Source organism: Pelmatolapia mariae, linkage group LG6 (assembly GCF_036321145.2).
Source record: "Pelmatolapia mariae isolate MD_Pm_ZW linkage group LG6, Pm_UMD_F_2, whole genome shotgun sequence".
Lineage (NCBI taxonomy): Eukaryota > Metazoa > Chordata > Actinopteri > Cichliformes > Cichlidae > Pelmatolapia > Pelmatolapia mariae.
In genome coordinates, this window is record NC_086232.1 from 34,962,154 (window position 1) to 34,977,084 (window position 14,931).

Genomic DNA, 14,931 nt, shown 5'->3' on the forward strand with positions numbered 1-14,931 from the left:
GCGGTTGTGAGCGGTGCTGTTGCCGTACTAGGTGGTGATGCATCCAGTGAGGATGCTCTCAATGGCACAGCGATAGAAGGTCCTGAGGATGCGGGGGCTCATGCCGAATCTTTTCAGTCTCCTGAGAAAGAGGAGGCGCTGCTGCGCCTTCTTCACTGTTTTGTTTATGTGTACTGACCACGTAAGATCCTCAGCCAGATGTACACCAAGGAAGCGGAAGCTGCTCACTCTCTCCACAGCGGCGCCGTTGATGGTGATGGGGGTGTGTACTCCTCTGCACCTCCGGAAGTCCACTATCAACTCCTTTGTCTTTGCGACGTTGAGGGTGAGATGGTTGTCTTGACACCAGTGGGTCAGGGCGCTGACCTCCTCCCTGTAGGCCGTCTCATCACCGTTGGTAATAAGACCCACCACTGTAGTGTCGTCCGCAAACTTCACAATGATGTTGGAGTTTCTAGTGGCCGTGCAGTCGTAGGTGTAGAGTGAGTACAGGAGAGGGCTCAGTACACACCCCTGTGGAGCACCAGTGTTCAGTGTGATGGGGGATGAGGTGGTGCTGCCCAGTCTGACCACTTGGCGTCTGTCAGACAGGAAGTTAAGGATCCAGCTGCCGAGGGAGCTGCTCAGTCCTAGATCCTGCAGTTTCCTGTCCAGCTTCGAGGGAACGATGGTGTTGAATACTGAGCTGTAATCTACAAACAGCATTCTCACATACGTGTCTCTCTTCTCCAGGTGTGACAGGGCAGCATGGAGTGTCAGGGCTATGGCATCATCAGTGGACCTGTTGTGGCGGTATGCGAACTGTAGAGGGTCCAGTGAGTCGGGTAGTGCAGAGCAGATGAAGTCCCTGACCAGCTTCTCGAAGCATTTGCTCACGATGGGGGTCAGGGCTACGGGTCGCCAGTCGTTCAATGAGGAGATGGTGGAGGATTTGGGTACAGGGACGATGGTGGCCATTTTGAAGCAGGCTGGGACTACAGACAGAGAGAGGGAAAGGTTGAAGATGTGTGTAAACACTCCAGCCAGCTGAGCCGCGCATGACTTGAGGACGCGGCCGGGAATCCCGTCCGGACCAGTAGCTTTGCGTGCGTTCACCCTCCTGAAGCACTTCCGCACATCCTCCTCAGACACAGTGTGCGCACTGACGTCATCCGCGGTGCGCACACTGTCCGGTCTCGTGGTGTTCGCTGTGTCGAATCTAGCGTAGAATACGTTTAGATCCTCACACAGAGAGGCCGTGGTCTGAGGTGTGCTGGTTTTCCCTCTAAAGTCTGTGATCGTGTTTAGTCCCTGCCACATACTCCGAGGGTTGTCAAAATGTTGCTCCACCTTGTCCCTGTACTCACGTTTGGCTGCTTTGATCGTCTTCCGGAGTTGGTAATGTGCGTGTTTGTAGTCCGATGTGTTCGCGGAGGCAAAAGCGGTGCTCCGTGCCGCCAGTGCTGTGCGAACATCTCCGTTAATCCAGGGTTTTTGATTTGGGAAGGATTTAACTGTTCTGGATGGGACGACATCTTCCACGCATTTTCTGATAAATCCGCAGACTGAGTCTGTGTACTCATCACTGTCTTTAGCAGCCACGTGAAACATTTCCCAGTCCGCGTGATCAAAACAGTCCCGCAGCATAGACTCCGATTGGTCCGACCAACGGTGCACCGCCCTCAGGGTTGGAGCTTCCTGTTTCAGCTTCTGCCTGTAGGCGGGCAGGAGCAGGATGGAGCGGTGATCTGATTGGCCGAATGGCCTATATTTGATTGACTGTTATCATTTCCCAGTTCAACGTACTGCATTTTTATTATACTGGCATGTCACTTCTTATCATTACTTAGTGGAATAAATACCATTACACAATATTTCTTCAGTCAATTCCTTGTTCATCTTTTACTGTTTTTGTTTGTTTGTTTTTAAATCAGTGATTGACTACTTCTTTGTTCCATTATGAGAAAAATTTGGCAGTAATTTCTTACCGCACTTTTTGATGGTAAGTACTGAAAAGTTGGACATCATCCAAATAAAACCCAACTTTAAGCCATTCAGGAAAGAACATTGTTAAGAAAGCACATATTTGTGTCTGGGTTTGGGTCCACTCTCCACTCCACACAGTCCACCAGCGCAGACCATGACAGACTGACACTCAACCCCTCTACTGAGCTCAGGGAGGAATTAATTCACACCGTGGAGGTTTTCTGCAAAAAAAGTGGCTGAAAAGGGACAGTTATGACGATCGTAGCGGAGTATACTTTTCCGGCATTCCTTGGCTAATAGACTCTCTACATCCACTGATAAAGGATTTTCCCCTCAACACTCTCCACTTTCACCCCCCCAACTGCGGCTGCCCACCTGCCCGGCTCACTGGAGGTACCGCTGCCCGGCCAGCAGGCTTATTCTTCAAAGAGGAAATGGCGTCCATGCTGCCGACGCTCCTTACCATAGCAGGGTTCCAGGACTTCAGAGCAGTCGGCTGAGGTGAGTGACAGAGCCTGAAAACTCTCCAAGCATGATATCCCAGTGCATTTCATACCCAGCAACACACTCAGACAGAAACTGGTTCATCCCAAAGACAAAACTCCTAAACACAAACTTAACAATGTGGTGTATGCTGTACAGTGTAGCGAGGAATTCCCAGACCTCTATACTGGAGAGACCAAACAGCCACTTCATAAGCGCATGGCACAACATAGAACAGCCACCTGGTCCATCTGCATCTAAGGACAAAGTTGCCCATTTTGGACAGAAAAGACAGATGGTTTGAAAGAGGAGTGAAAGAAGCCATTTATGTCCACTGTGAGCGACCATCTTTGAACAGAGGCGGTGGCCTACGACACCAACTGTCTGCCATCTATAATCCAGTTTTGAGATCCCTTCCCAGACGCCTTAATGCCCTCTCACACTCTGGGCCATCTGACCTCAGGAAATCACATGATAGGGTGGGGCTAGGTTTCACAATGAGCTCACCCAAAACCCTGGCTGATTGTGACCCACACCCGTTTTCACACCTTGGCTCATGTGATTAGGTAGAGGATCATCAGGGGGTCCTTTTGTCCCTCTTTTGGGGGAATGCTTCCACGGGGTTTAAATCTGGGACTCTCCACCATGTGACCCTAGAACTGAAGAAGCTTCTCGGATGAGAGGTGAAACATCTTCAAGCAATTTAAAGAAGTCCAGACGCTTTTCTTTCCAAGCTCCTTAGACTGTCTGTACACTTCTTATACAGTGGCTTGCAAAAGTATTCGGCCCCCTTGAACTTTTCCACATTTTGTCACATTACAGCCACAAACATGAATCAATTTTATTGGAATTCCACGTGAAAGACCAATACAAAGTGGTGTACATGTGAGAAGTGGAATGAAAATCATACATGATTCCAAACATTTTTTACAAATAAATAACTGCAAAGTAGGGTGTGCGTAATTATTCAGCCCCCTTTGGTCTGAGTGCAGTCAGTTGCCCATAGACATTGCCTGATGAGTGCTAATGACTAAATAGAGTGCACCTGTGTGTAATCTAATGTCAGCACAAATACAGCTGCTCTGTGATGGCCTCAGAGGTTGTCTAAGAGAATATTGGGAGCAACAACACCATGAAGTCCAAAGAACACACCAGACAGGTCAGGGATAAAGTTATTGAGAAATTTAAAGCAGGCTTAGGCTACAAAAAGATTTCCCAAGCTTTGAACATCCCACGGAGCACTGTTCAAGAGATCATTCAGAAATGGAAGTTGTATGGCACAACTGTAAACCTACCAAGACAAGGCCGTCCACCTAAACTCAGAGGCTGATCACAAATGCAGCCAAGAGGCCCGTTTGGCTCTCGGCGAAGGCGGTCGCACTTTTTCTCCTCTCCTCTCCCTTATCTTCCCTGCTTAGCTTCTTATGTCCTTGTCTTGTCTCATGTTTTACTTCTCCCTTTTCCCTGGAACACTCTCTCACAGTCTGTTTCTAAAACCTAAAAGAGAATTATGGATTTGGTCAACTGGTCTCTGAATGCAATTGACACGCTCTTCTCAACGAGAAGTCTGGGCTCGGGAGAGCCTGAGTGCCCTGGAGGGACTTTCCCTGCCGGATACACGATGGACGGGTGGCATAACTGGAGGGTCGTGTGCCTGGCGGGACTGTCGATCGAGGACGCTGAAGATATCTACCTATTCGGAACCATGATAACAGGGTTCTTGCTGATCGGAGCTGGCTTGGCCCTGGCTTATTGGAGAATCAAGAAAGCGGAACCAGCTGTCCAGCTGGGACGAGGCGCGACTTCTCAGAATGGGCTCACTGAGTGCAGCATGGTTAAGATCTTGGAGAAGCTTACGGCTGCCGTGAATACTCAGAACAAGACCTCTGAGCGTACATTGGATTACATCAAGGAGAAGTTCACTCAGAATAACACCTCTGAGCGAAAGTTGGATGACATCTTGGAGCAGCTCACTGCGGTCATGAGGTCTCAGAATCTGCTCTTTGAGCACAAGAATGACAAGACCACGGAGCGCAAGTTTGATAACATCATGGAGAAGCTCGCGGCTCTCCAACGGGAGATGGAGAGACCAGTGTCGGTGTCGGCGTGTTAGAGAACGGCTTTGAAATTCTCATGAGTTGTTCGTATAAAAGAAAAACCACCGTCATCACGCGGCTATCCCTTCTGCGCCAGCTGTGGGCTCAAGGCTGGCACCAAACAAAAACTCCCTGATAACGACTGTGTTTAGACTGTTCTTCCCATTCCATGCAAGGCCACCTGGGTTGGCTGGAAGACTGTTTACTTAGCCTGGCAGGGCGAAGGACACTGTCTCAGCAGAACTCTGGACACGCACACTGATATGCACACACTCATCCCTCCTCCCTTTCCAACGCCTTCGATGCTTGTTTCCTCGTGGAGAACACGGCGGGTCTGAGCCCGCGCTGGAATGGTAGCGCTGGGCAGGGCAGCTGCTGTGTCTGCTTCGGATTATTCCTCACCCCCCACCCAACCCTGTGGCTTGTCACGTGTTCCATAATGTTGTGCTGTGGACATTTATGTGCTTTTTTTTGTGCAGAGGAGTTTTTTTTGTTTCCTGTTCTCATGCTGTCCTCCCATGGGAGCCCAGCATGAGTAGAGGTTTCTTTTTTTCCTCTTGTACTTTCCCATTGTAGTGTACATTTCAGTGTTTTTTCTGTAACGCTACCGATCTCCAACTTGTATCCCCATGTAATGTCTGTGTTGTGTGTGTAAGGTCGGGGGGGTCCCATTTCACTGCAGGGCAACCTGCATGTGGCGAATAAAGCCTTGATTGATTGATTGATTGATTGGTGACTCTGGACGAGCTGCAGAGATCTACAGCTCAGGTGGGGGAATCTGTCCATAGGACAACTATTAGTCGTGCACTGCACAAAGTTGGCCTTTATGGAAGAGTGGCAAGAAGAAAGCCATTGTTGACAGAAAACCATAAGAAGTCCTGTTTGCAGTTTGCCACAAGCCATGTGGGGGATACAGCAAACATGTGGAAGAAGGTGCTCTGGTCAGATGAGACCAAAATGGAACTTTTTGGCCAAAATGCAAAATGCTATGTGTGGCGGAAAACTAAAACTGCACATCACTCTGAACACACCATCCCCACTGTCAAATATGGTGGTGGCAGCATCATGCTCTGGGGGTGCTTCTCTTCAGCAGGGACAAGGAAGCTCAGAGTTGATGGGAAGATGGATGGAGCCAAATACAGGGCAATCTTGGAAGAAAACCTCTTGGAGTCTGCAAAAGACTTGAGACTGGGGCGGAGGTTCACCTTCCAGCAGGACAACAACCCTAAACATAAAGCCAGGGCAACAATGGAATGGTTTAAAACAAAACATATCCATGTGTTAGAATGACCCAGTCAAAGTCCAGATCTAAATCCAAACGAGAATCTGTGGCAAGATCTGAAAACTGCTGTTCACAAACGCTGTCCATCTAATCTGACTGAGCTGGAGCTGTTTTGCAAAGAAGAATGGGCAAGGATTTCAGTCTCTAGATGTGCAAAGCTGGTAGAGACATACCCTAAAAGACTGGCAGCTGTAATTGCAGCAAAAGGTGGTTCTACAAAGTATTGACTCAGGGGGCTGAATAACTATGCACACCCCACTTTGCAGTTATTTATTTGTAAAAAATGTTTGGAATCATGTATGATTTTCATTCCACTTCTCATGTGTACACCACTTTGTATTGGTCGTTCACGTGGAATTCCAATAAAATTGATTCATGTTTGTGGCTGTAATGTGACAAAATGTGGAAAAGTTCAAGGGGGGCAATTACTTTTGCAAGCCACTGTACAAACACTGACCACAAGCAACAAGACCATTGTCACAAAATGGGCCGCACGGCCATGACAAAAACCCTGGAGATGCGTACAGGTATCGTTCGGAAAACTGTTTGAAATAAAAGAAACAAAAATGAAACCTTACGCAAGCCATGACTGACCTGCATTAGGTCAGTGGCAAACTAGGATTCAAATGTAAATAGGTACATGTCATAGAATTTGTCGCATTTCAAGGACCAAACACACTCCAATCACAAATTCTCCAATCAGAGAATTGATTGCTTTTATTTTGAAGGTGACCACTATTTTTTTTTTTTTAAATATTTATCTGTGGACCTTTAGCAAAAAAGTATTAGTGTTTTGGGGTTTGTTTGTTTTTTTAAACTCTTGCATATTTGGTTTGTAATTGTTTAGAAAATGTTAATTAAAAGACCGCCACAATTTCTTCATTTTCCTAATATAGAAATTTATGAAATTTTAATTTACAAAACACATTTTTAAGAATTTGAAATTTCCACAATGTAATGTTAGTTTTTTTTTTTTAACAGGTTCACAACTATTTTACATAGTTTGCATTCTAATATACAAAAAAAGTATTAGCCCAACTGGAACAAAAAAGAAAAAATATTTGTGTTATGTATCTATATTCCAATCGTCTCTATACAGAAAAAACAAAAACAAAGAAGGTATTGGCACCTTTATTAGTTTATAAACAAATAAATATTAAATCTGATTACTCAGCTGGCTTCTCCCCTAGAAGTAAATAAACGTAAGAAGAAACAGAAGATGTGGTGATTATTAGTTTAGTATAACTCATTATGTCAAGATGACATATTGGTCCAAGTGATCGGTTCAAGGGTGACAGAATTCATAAAAGCTGAGTTGGAAGCGACGTGTCCTACTTGTGTACGGCTACAAAGGGGAAAAGAATGAGAATAAAGATATAGGATTTAAACCAGAGAAACCATTTTTGATTATGGAGTAGCGCTAAAGTGAAATGTGGAACTCACTGGTACACAGTTGTAGTTCTTCTAGTTGCACAGGCTGAGGCTGCAGTGAAGATAAATGTCTCTGTATTGACCCTGGAGCAGGAAGAGCAGAGAAACGAGCTCGGAGGGATGAGCCACTCTCAACTATTGACACCTTTTGGCGGTCAGTGGGACACCTGTGAGAGAGGAGGGAGGAGATCAGGAGGGTCCACACACTTCACTGTATCTCACAAAGCATTGGTGAGGTTGGAGAGATGCACATACTTGTTCTGGATGAGAGGATATTGTGTGGGATCATCAGGGTTTGGTGAGTGAGTGGCGTAGCAGTCCTCCAGAACAGCAGCCAAAACTGGGTCTGTGTCCTCCACAGAGACGCCCACATACAGAGGTGAACCCACTGGGAGGAAGACCGGACCTGCTGGATAAGACTCAGTGTAGTTGGAGTTGCGGAACAGAGACATGGAGGCTCGAGCTTTCGGACCTGAACCTGAAATTCCTCCAGTCAACCTGACAAAGGGAAAGAAAGTTATATTACAGAATGATCTCTCAGACACTACTTGCGGCTACTCTGTCTTTTTCCTGGTTTGTGTAGGAGGAGGGATTTCTTTTTGTTTGCTTTGTTTTCACTTTATGTCTTTATGGCCACTGTGCTCTGGAGTGGACATCTCCAAATCAGAAGTCTGATGGTTCGAGCCCCAGCTCCTCCAGATCATATGCTGGAGATGTCTTTGGGGAGGATGCTAAACATGCATCCATTGGTATGTGAGCATGTGCAGATAAAAAGTGCTTCAAGTGCATAGAATCAAGTACTTGAGCAAGTGTAGTGTAATAGTTCTTTGTGTGCTTAGTAATAGTGAAAAAGAATTGTATAAATAACAGATCATACAGCTGATCTGAATTTTAAAATAGAGTGGAACTTTTTGAAGAGACTAAAAAGTCCAAGGTTTCAAGAATTCTTGTACCTTTGTTAAGCACCAGCATGTTTCCTGGTGCTGAAAGTTTCAGATAAATTCTGCAATTTATAATTATAAAGCATATCTTTAAACTATAAGTAGGAAAGAAAACTTTTAACTGGAGTAGTCATGTCAAATTGCAAACATGCATGCTTACACTACCATGAATGTTTAAAAGAAACACACAACATAAACCAGAGTTATCTTAAATACTGCAGTTTTTAACAGAATAATTGAAAAAGTGGGGTATTAACTATACAATTATGCACATAAGAGCCTTGCATTGTAGAGCTACACACACTAAGTGATGCTACAACAAAATTCAAAGAACTTTCAGGTCTGGCCTGATAGCTACATTCAGATTGGCGTCTGTGTCCAGGGGATAAGCACAGGAGAAGGGAAGACTCACAGGAAGAGTGAAGGACAAATTAGCCAGTGGGTAGATGAATAAAGTGTTGGAGTAGATGGCATGTGTGCTGCTGGTCTGAAAGACAAATGATGACATTTTCAGTCAGTTCAGAAATGTCAGCTAGAGGAAGTATAATCACCAGAGACATGTCCACACAGTTTGAGACGGTGAATCCTTAGTCTTTAACTGCTGTTGCTCACTTTTTTTCTTTAAATTTTTTTTTTTTAATTTGCTGGCCAAAAACACAGTCTTAAGTACAGCAATCATGAACAGATTCAAAAAGGCATAGCAGTTCACTGACTTGATGCACTATGTTTTTTACACAGAACAGATTGTGTATGAGGGCTACATAAAAGAGTTGATCTGAAGACAAAATGGAGGAGCATGTGCTACAGCTGACACAATTATGAGATCATCTTGTCAGGTAAATATCACTCTGCAATGATCACAACCTACTCAACTTAAAGATTTTCACTATTTATTCCAGATTATGACAGCAGTGTGTTTTGTTGGGATAATTAAACCACAGAAAGAAACAAAAGTCTTTACCCTCAGGAGATTCCCACAGGCACCTGCCCGAGCCTCCACTTCATACCAAACAATATCATCACGGACTCTGACCCAGGAACAGTTGCTGGAAGCCAGGTTGCCCGAGAATGAGTTCAGAGGATGACATGCTGCGGATATGCAGACCAACTTGGATTTTATTTGGATACTTTATATTTTATCACGGCCACAAATGAAGTGTGAAGGCTGGAGTGGAGGCTGCTGGACTAAAGAAAATAAAGAAAAAGACATAAGGTCACAAATTTAAAATGAAAGGAGATGAAACAGAAACCACCACATGAGGCCAGGATGAGTACCTCCTCAAACCATCATCATAGTAAAACGTTTGAAGTGCAGCATTTCAGAAATAATTCAGAACTTTAACTTACTTTCACATACAACACTGGCATCTTCATGGTGACCACAGTTGTGGACTCCAAGCCCGTTGTATCTGCAGTCAGTTATTGATGATTCATTTCCAAAACAGCCTGCATTGTCCAACCAGATGGGTCCGCTGCCCTGTCCAAAAGCTGCATTTTGTGATGATGAACGAGGAATTCCACAGCCCAGCTGTCTGCACACCACGTTGACATCATTTAGGTCCCAGAAATCATCACACACTGTGCCCCACTGTCCACTGTGGAAGATCTCCACTCTGCCAGAGCAGGAGCTGTTTCCATTAACCAGCTGTGGTTTCCTCCAGAAAGAAGTGATACCAGCCTTGCCAGTTTATTTTTAGATTACAGTGTATATCCAAAATATATCCGAAAGTAAATCCAAAATATTTGTATTATTTACTGAACACCAGTCATCGTTCAATGTGATGTAATTCTGACAGGGGTCCACACATTGGGAATTGATGCAGTCCATGCCTGAAGGACAAACTGTGTTTCCACAGGGAATCAGGACAGATTGGGAAGAGACGGACGGTCCGGTGCTGGAGGAAGCCTCCAGACATTTATATGATCCTGGTGTGTTGTAACAGATCTGAGAAGGAACACTCATCAATGTTCACACAGCCCTTCTCTGCGGACCAGTGGTAACATCGGTTACAGCAAGAAGAGTCACTGCAGATTTTTGGGTCATAGCAGGTGAGGCCTTCACCTACAAAGCCATCTTTACAGACACAAGAGAGGGTGTGGCCTCGTTCATGTGACTGCAAGCAGGTGGCTTCAGGATGACAAGAATCACAGCTGGTAACACGAGTTCTTGCAGAAGGAAAAGTCATAATTTAACATGTGCATTTACATAAGTTCAATGTTTTATGAGCCAGGATCAGTTTTTTCCCCTGCATTCATTCTTTCATTCACTGCAGAGTGAGAGTGACACAAATCTGAGAACATTTTTATAAATCAAAATTATATCTCACACAAAATTATTAATATTCTTATTCTTAAGTCCATAGTAACAAGACAATAGAATAGAGAAACTTGTCAAAGATGCAGCGAGGGGACTTTTTGGGTTAAAAACTTTCCGTGTTTTTTAAAATCAGATCTGACAATGACCGCGTTTTTACAAATGTTTTAAAATCCTGATACTTTGTTGGTGGCATGTATAATTGATCTGAGGAAAACATTTAATTAGAGTCTTAATAAACAAAAGCAGAAAATGACAATTACAATTACACAGCAAATGTATGTCTAATCATAGATTGTTTACCTGATGCGTTTCCTGTAAAATATATGCACAAGTATGAGTAAAAACAGTTCACAAGGTTCTTCCATTATGAACCTGATCCTCGAAACAAATTGGATGAAAAAGACAAAGCCGATGTTTTAAAAATGCAGTTTTAAATATCAGCTCATGCTGCTATAATCTATTACTTCTGATGTGTCTGTACTTACACTGGAGAGCGCAAGAATCTTTCATTCCCAGTGAGTGTGAGCATGAGAATATGTATGGCCTGTTTCTGTATGCAAAGGACAATGTACAGAGTGGTGAAAGACATAAATTGCTCATTTATAACACGTATTATTTTGTCATCAGTCTTAGGTCAGATTTGGTTCCAGCAATGACAACTCTTCCAATTAGGTCTTCTATAACTTCCTGAACTAATAGTTAGTGCACTGACTTCTCCAAATTGAAAATTTGAATATGTTGTTTGACCTGATAATCTTATCTCAAGTTTTTCTTGTCTAATTGCCACCTGAAAATATTTCAATTGATGCCAGGTGATCATCATGCATATATTTCTCAGTTTATTTGTATTTATGTGACTGGCTTTAAAAAACTTGATTTTCATCGGTCAATCTGGCTCATTGAAAAGCAGGAAGGGCTCACTTTGAATATGCATCAAACTTGGCTGACCCAATCTGATTTATTGCATTTTTATGACTCTGTGTCATCACTTCTTATCAGAATAAATAGCATTACATAATATTTCTTAAGTCAATTGCAGTTTATGATTTGCTATATTTAAGTTACTGATAGCCTCCTTATTCTGTCTAGGTGACTGTTAATGTGCACTTTGACTCATGTTTCTTTTTCAAGAAAGTAAAATTTGTGTGTCAAGTATAAGTGCTGAAAATAAGGGGGAAATGAATTGAAGAAAGTTAGCTGTTAACAAATGTATTTTAAAATAAAGGCGAGGAGAACACGGTTGACTGAAGGGTTTATGTAGACAGCACTTGCTACAGTCAGTAAGAAAATTTCCAGATTTCCAGATGTGACCATATATCAAAATGACCCATGGGTTCAGTTGCTTGGGTTCTCTCCAGGTATTCTGGCTTCCTCCCACAGTCCAAATACATACAGTTAGTGGGGCTAGGTTAACTGGTAAATCAAAATTGTCCATAGGTGTTAATGTGAATGCGAATGGTTATCTGTTTCTATGTGTTAGCCCTGCAACAGACTGGCGAGGGTGTACCCCATCTCTGATAGCTGGGATAGGCTCCTGTATGGATGTATGGATGGATTTTGCCTGACAGCTACAGCCACTGAAGCAAAACATCTGTCATAAAATTGCTAAATTGGTTAATGCATATTTGTCAAACAAGAAAGGAGGACAAATACAAACACAATCATTTGTTAAGATGTCATAAAGTTAGATGTTTGTTTTCTGTCACTGTGCTGATCTTTATTTGTTGAAAATAATCAGCTCCTCAGACAAGTCAACAAGTCACAATGGACAGATTAAATATTAAATGAGCCTAGACAAAATCAGACTCATTGCGTCATCTTTTTTTCTGTTTTCTCATGTTTATTCTGTTCTTAAAATTTAAAGGATACATTGATTGAATGAAGCAAAGAAAAGACTTTTTCTGAGAACAGAAAATGCTCTTTAAAAAATTTACTCTTCGCACCCCACAGCTGCTCACTCAAGTATTTTATAAACTCATGCTCCCAAACAAGTTTCCCGTAGATGAACAGTCAAGACAACCTTGAGTTTTGAACCTTGTTTCCTGTTTGTGATCAACTCACCACACCAAATCATTACACTGCCTCCAGTTATCACTCTGTCACTACTGTCTCTCCTCTCCACCTCCCAACATCTCAGGAAAAGTGTTTCCTGGATCAGCAGCCTTCTCATTCTGCACGGGAAGGTTGGAAAGCCAAGCCTCTCACAAACAGAATTTGACCCCCAATAAACCTATTTAAGATTTTCTCAGTGTCAGAACATGTTTCAAGCCTGGACCTTCACTTACTGAAGCTCATGAGCAGTCTGTGCTCAAAGATGGCCTCTGGTGTCTCATTGAAACATCTTCCTGTTGTTCAATTATTATCTGACCATCGATTAGGGAAACAGAGGATCTGATTAACTGATTGTGAACAGGTGTGGCAGAAAATTGAACTGAAAACTAGCAGAAGTTCCAGGCAGTCCCAGGAATCATGCACATAATGAGTGATAATGAAAATGAACAACAATTAAAAATAAATGAGCTATCCACATTTCTGTATGTAGAATGACACAGACCAAACAAGAATGTAATATTTTATTCAGTAAGAATCCCTGCATAAATGTGGTAATTTGGGTTTAAAATATATATTTAACTGCCAAAAGTATTTGCTCGTTTGTCCTCACATGCATATGAACTTGAGTGACATCCTATTCTTAAACCAGAGTGTTTAATATATGGAAGTATAACAGCTTCAACTCTCCTGGAAAGGCTTTCCACAGGGTTAGGAGTGTTTATGGGAATTTTTCACCAGTCTTCCAAGCTGTAATGGCCAAACCCATGGCCACACTCTAAAGTTGGTAACTCTTGTGTATTTTCATTTGTTCATTTAAACACAATAACACACTTTAGTTTCCAAGAGGTTTATTGATTGGTTTGGATACATTTATTCTATTTGTAAGTGCGCACATTTAGTTTACTTCTGTATTCACACCAGTTTATTACTTTTTGGTTTTTAACTTACCTTTGTTTCTTTTATTTCTTACCTGCCATGAACCCTGGCAGTTGCCGGACGAAAGATGGTAGCCAGGGTTTGAAACCATTAAATACAAAGAGGGATGGTTGGATCGCACCACCACTTCCTGCTGAAGGGGGAGAATGTGTGTTTTCTTTAATTAAAAACAAAGTATTTGTACTTACTTAAATGTTGAGTTTAGGGATCAGTAGTTTTTGATTTTCTCTTTTGATCTTTAGTTTATTAACAAACTAGACTGTACTGCATCCTTTTTGTGGTTTATGATTGTGTTTTGTTTAGTTACCCCTTGTGTGTCATAGTGGTCTGATCAGCCATTATATATACCCCTGTGTGTCATTTCCTGTTTAGGTCAGTTGTGTTTGTTTGGGTAGTCATTTGGTTTGTTAGGTTTGCAGTCTTTGCCTGAGTTTAGTTTTGTTTCTTTGACCTCTTTTATGAGCTCAACTTAATTACTTTTGTAAATAGCATTTTTTGGGTTAAATAAATAGAAACCCTATTTTTCTAATAATTCTTGTGACTCATCCTGCTTTTTTCAACTCGGTCCATCACACAAGCGCATATTATTACATTACACATATTATCAAAGTCTATCATAAAAAGAAAAATAATGAGAGCAACACAGAGGGCTTACAGCGCGCATTAACATAACCTCAAAAACAGAGAAGCAAGAATTAACCACTATAAATGCAGCATTGTTTTGACAAAAATTATTGTCCTGGATCAGACTGGCAGGAAGATCATTACACTTTACTACGAATTAATCTGCTGTAAAATTTTCAACAATACCTCTTGAAAAGTAGTGTGCGGTCTGCATATGGCTATCCATCTAAAACAGGAGCATCAGCTTCATTTTCAGTTAACTGGCCAGATGCAACCTAAAATTTCAAGTTTTTTTCAGTTTTATTTATAAAATGCCAAATCACAAAAACAGAACAAATACAAATACAAAAATCTCTCATGTAAAATCTCCTTGAGTTTTTTCCTCTCACTGTACTGATCTTTACTTGTTAAAAAATAATCAGCTCCTCAGATAACAGGAGGCTCAAGAAGTCAACAAGGGCAGGTTAAATAATAACTGAACCTGTACAAAATCAGAAACTTGTCTTAGTGATTAAAGTCTAGTTGCAGAATCTGTTTGTCCTGTTTTCTCATGTTTATCCTGTTGTTCTTAAAATGGACAGGATACATTGATTGAATGAAGCAAATAAAATACTTTTGAGAACAGGAAATGCTCTCTTTAAAAAAATGTACTCTTCGCACCACACAGCTGCTCACTCAAATATGTGAACTCTTCCTTCCAAACAAATTTCCTGTAGATGAACAGTTAAGACAACCTTGAATTTTGAACCTTGATGTGTGTGTGATAATCTGATTCAGAAAGAGTCATAAATGATCATTTAGGAA

At 42.2% G+C, this 14,931-nt stretch overlaps 1 protein-coding gene and 1 pseudogene across 1 annotated transcript in view; both read right to left on the bottom strand.

Moving 5' to 3' along the window:
- LOC134629789 (deleted in malignant brain tumors 1 protein-like) overlaps positions 1–2,410 on the bottom strand; it is a 48,509-nt gene extending 46,099 nt beyond the window's left edge. Inside the window, exon 1 of the mRNA XM_065471235.1 lies at positions 2,341–2,410. Coding sequence (XP_065327307.1) covers positions 2,341–2,410 — 70 coding nt within the window. The remainder of the gene's footprint in view (positions 1–2,340) is intronic.
- Positions 2,411–7,290: 4,880 nt separating this feature from the next.
- Positions 7,291–10,384, bottom strand: LOC134629790 (uromodulin-like; annotated as a pseudogene).
- Positions 10,385–14,931: the final 4,547 nt, after the last annotated feature.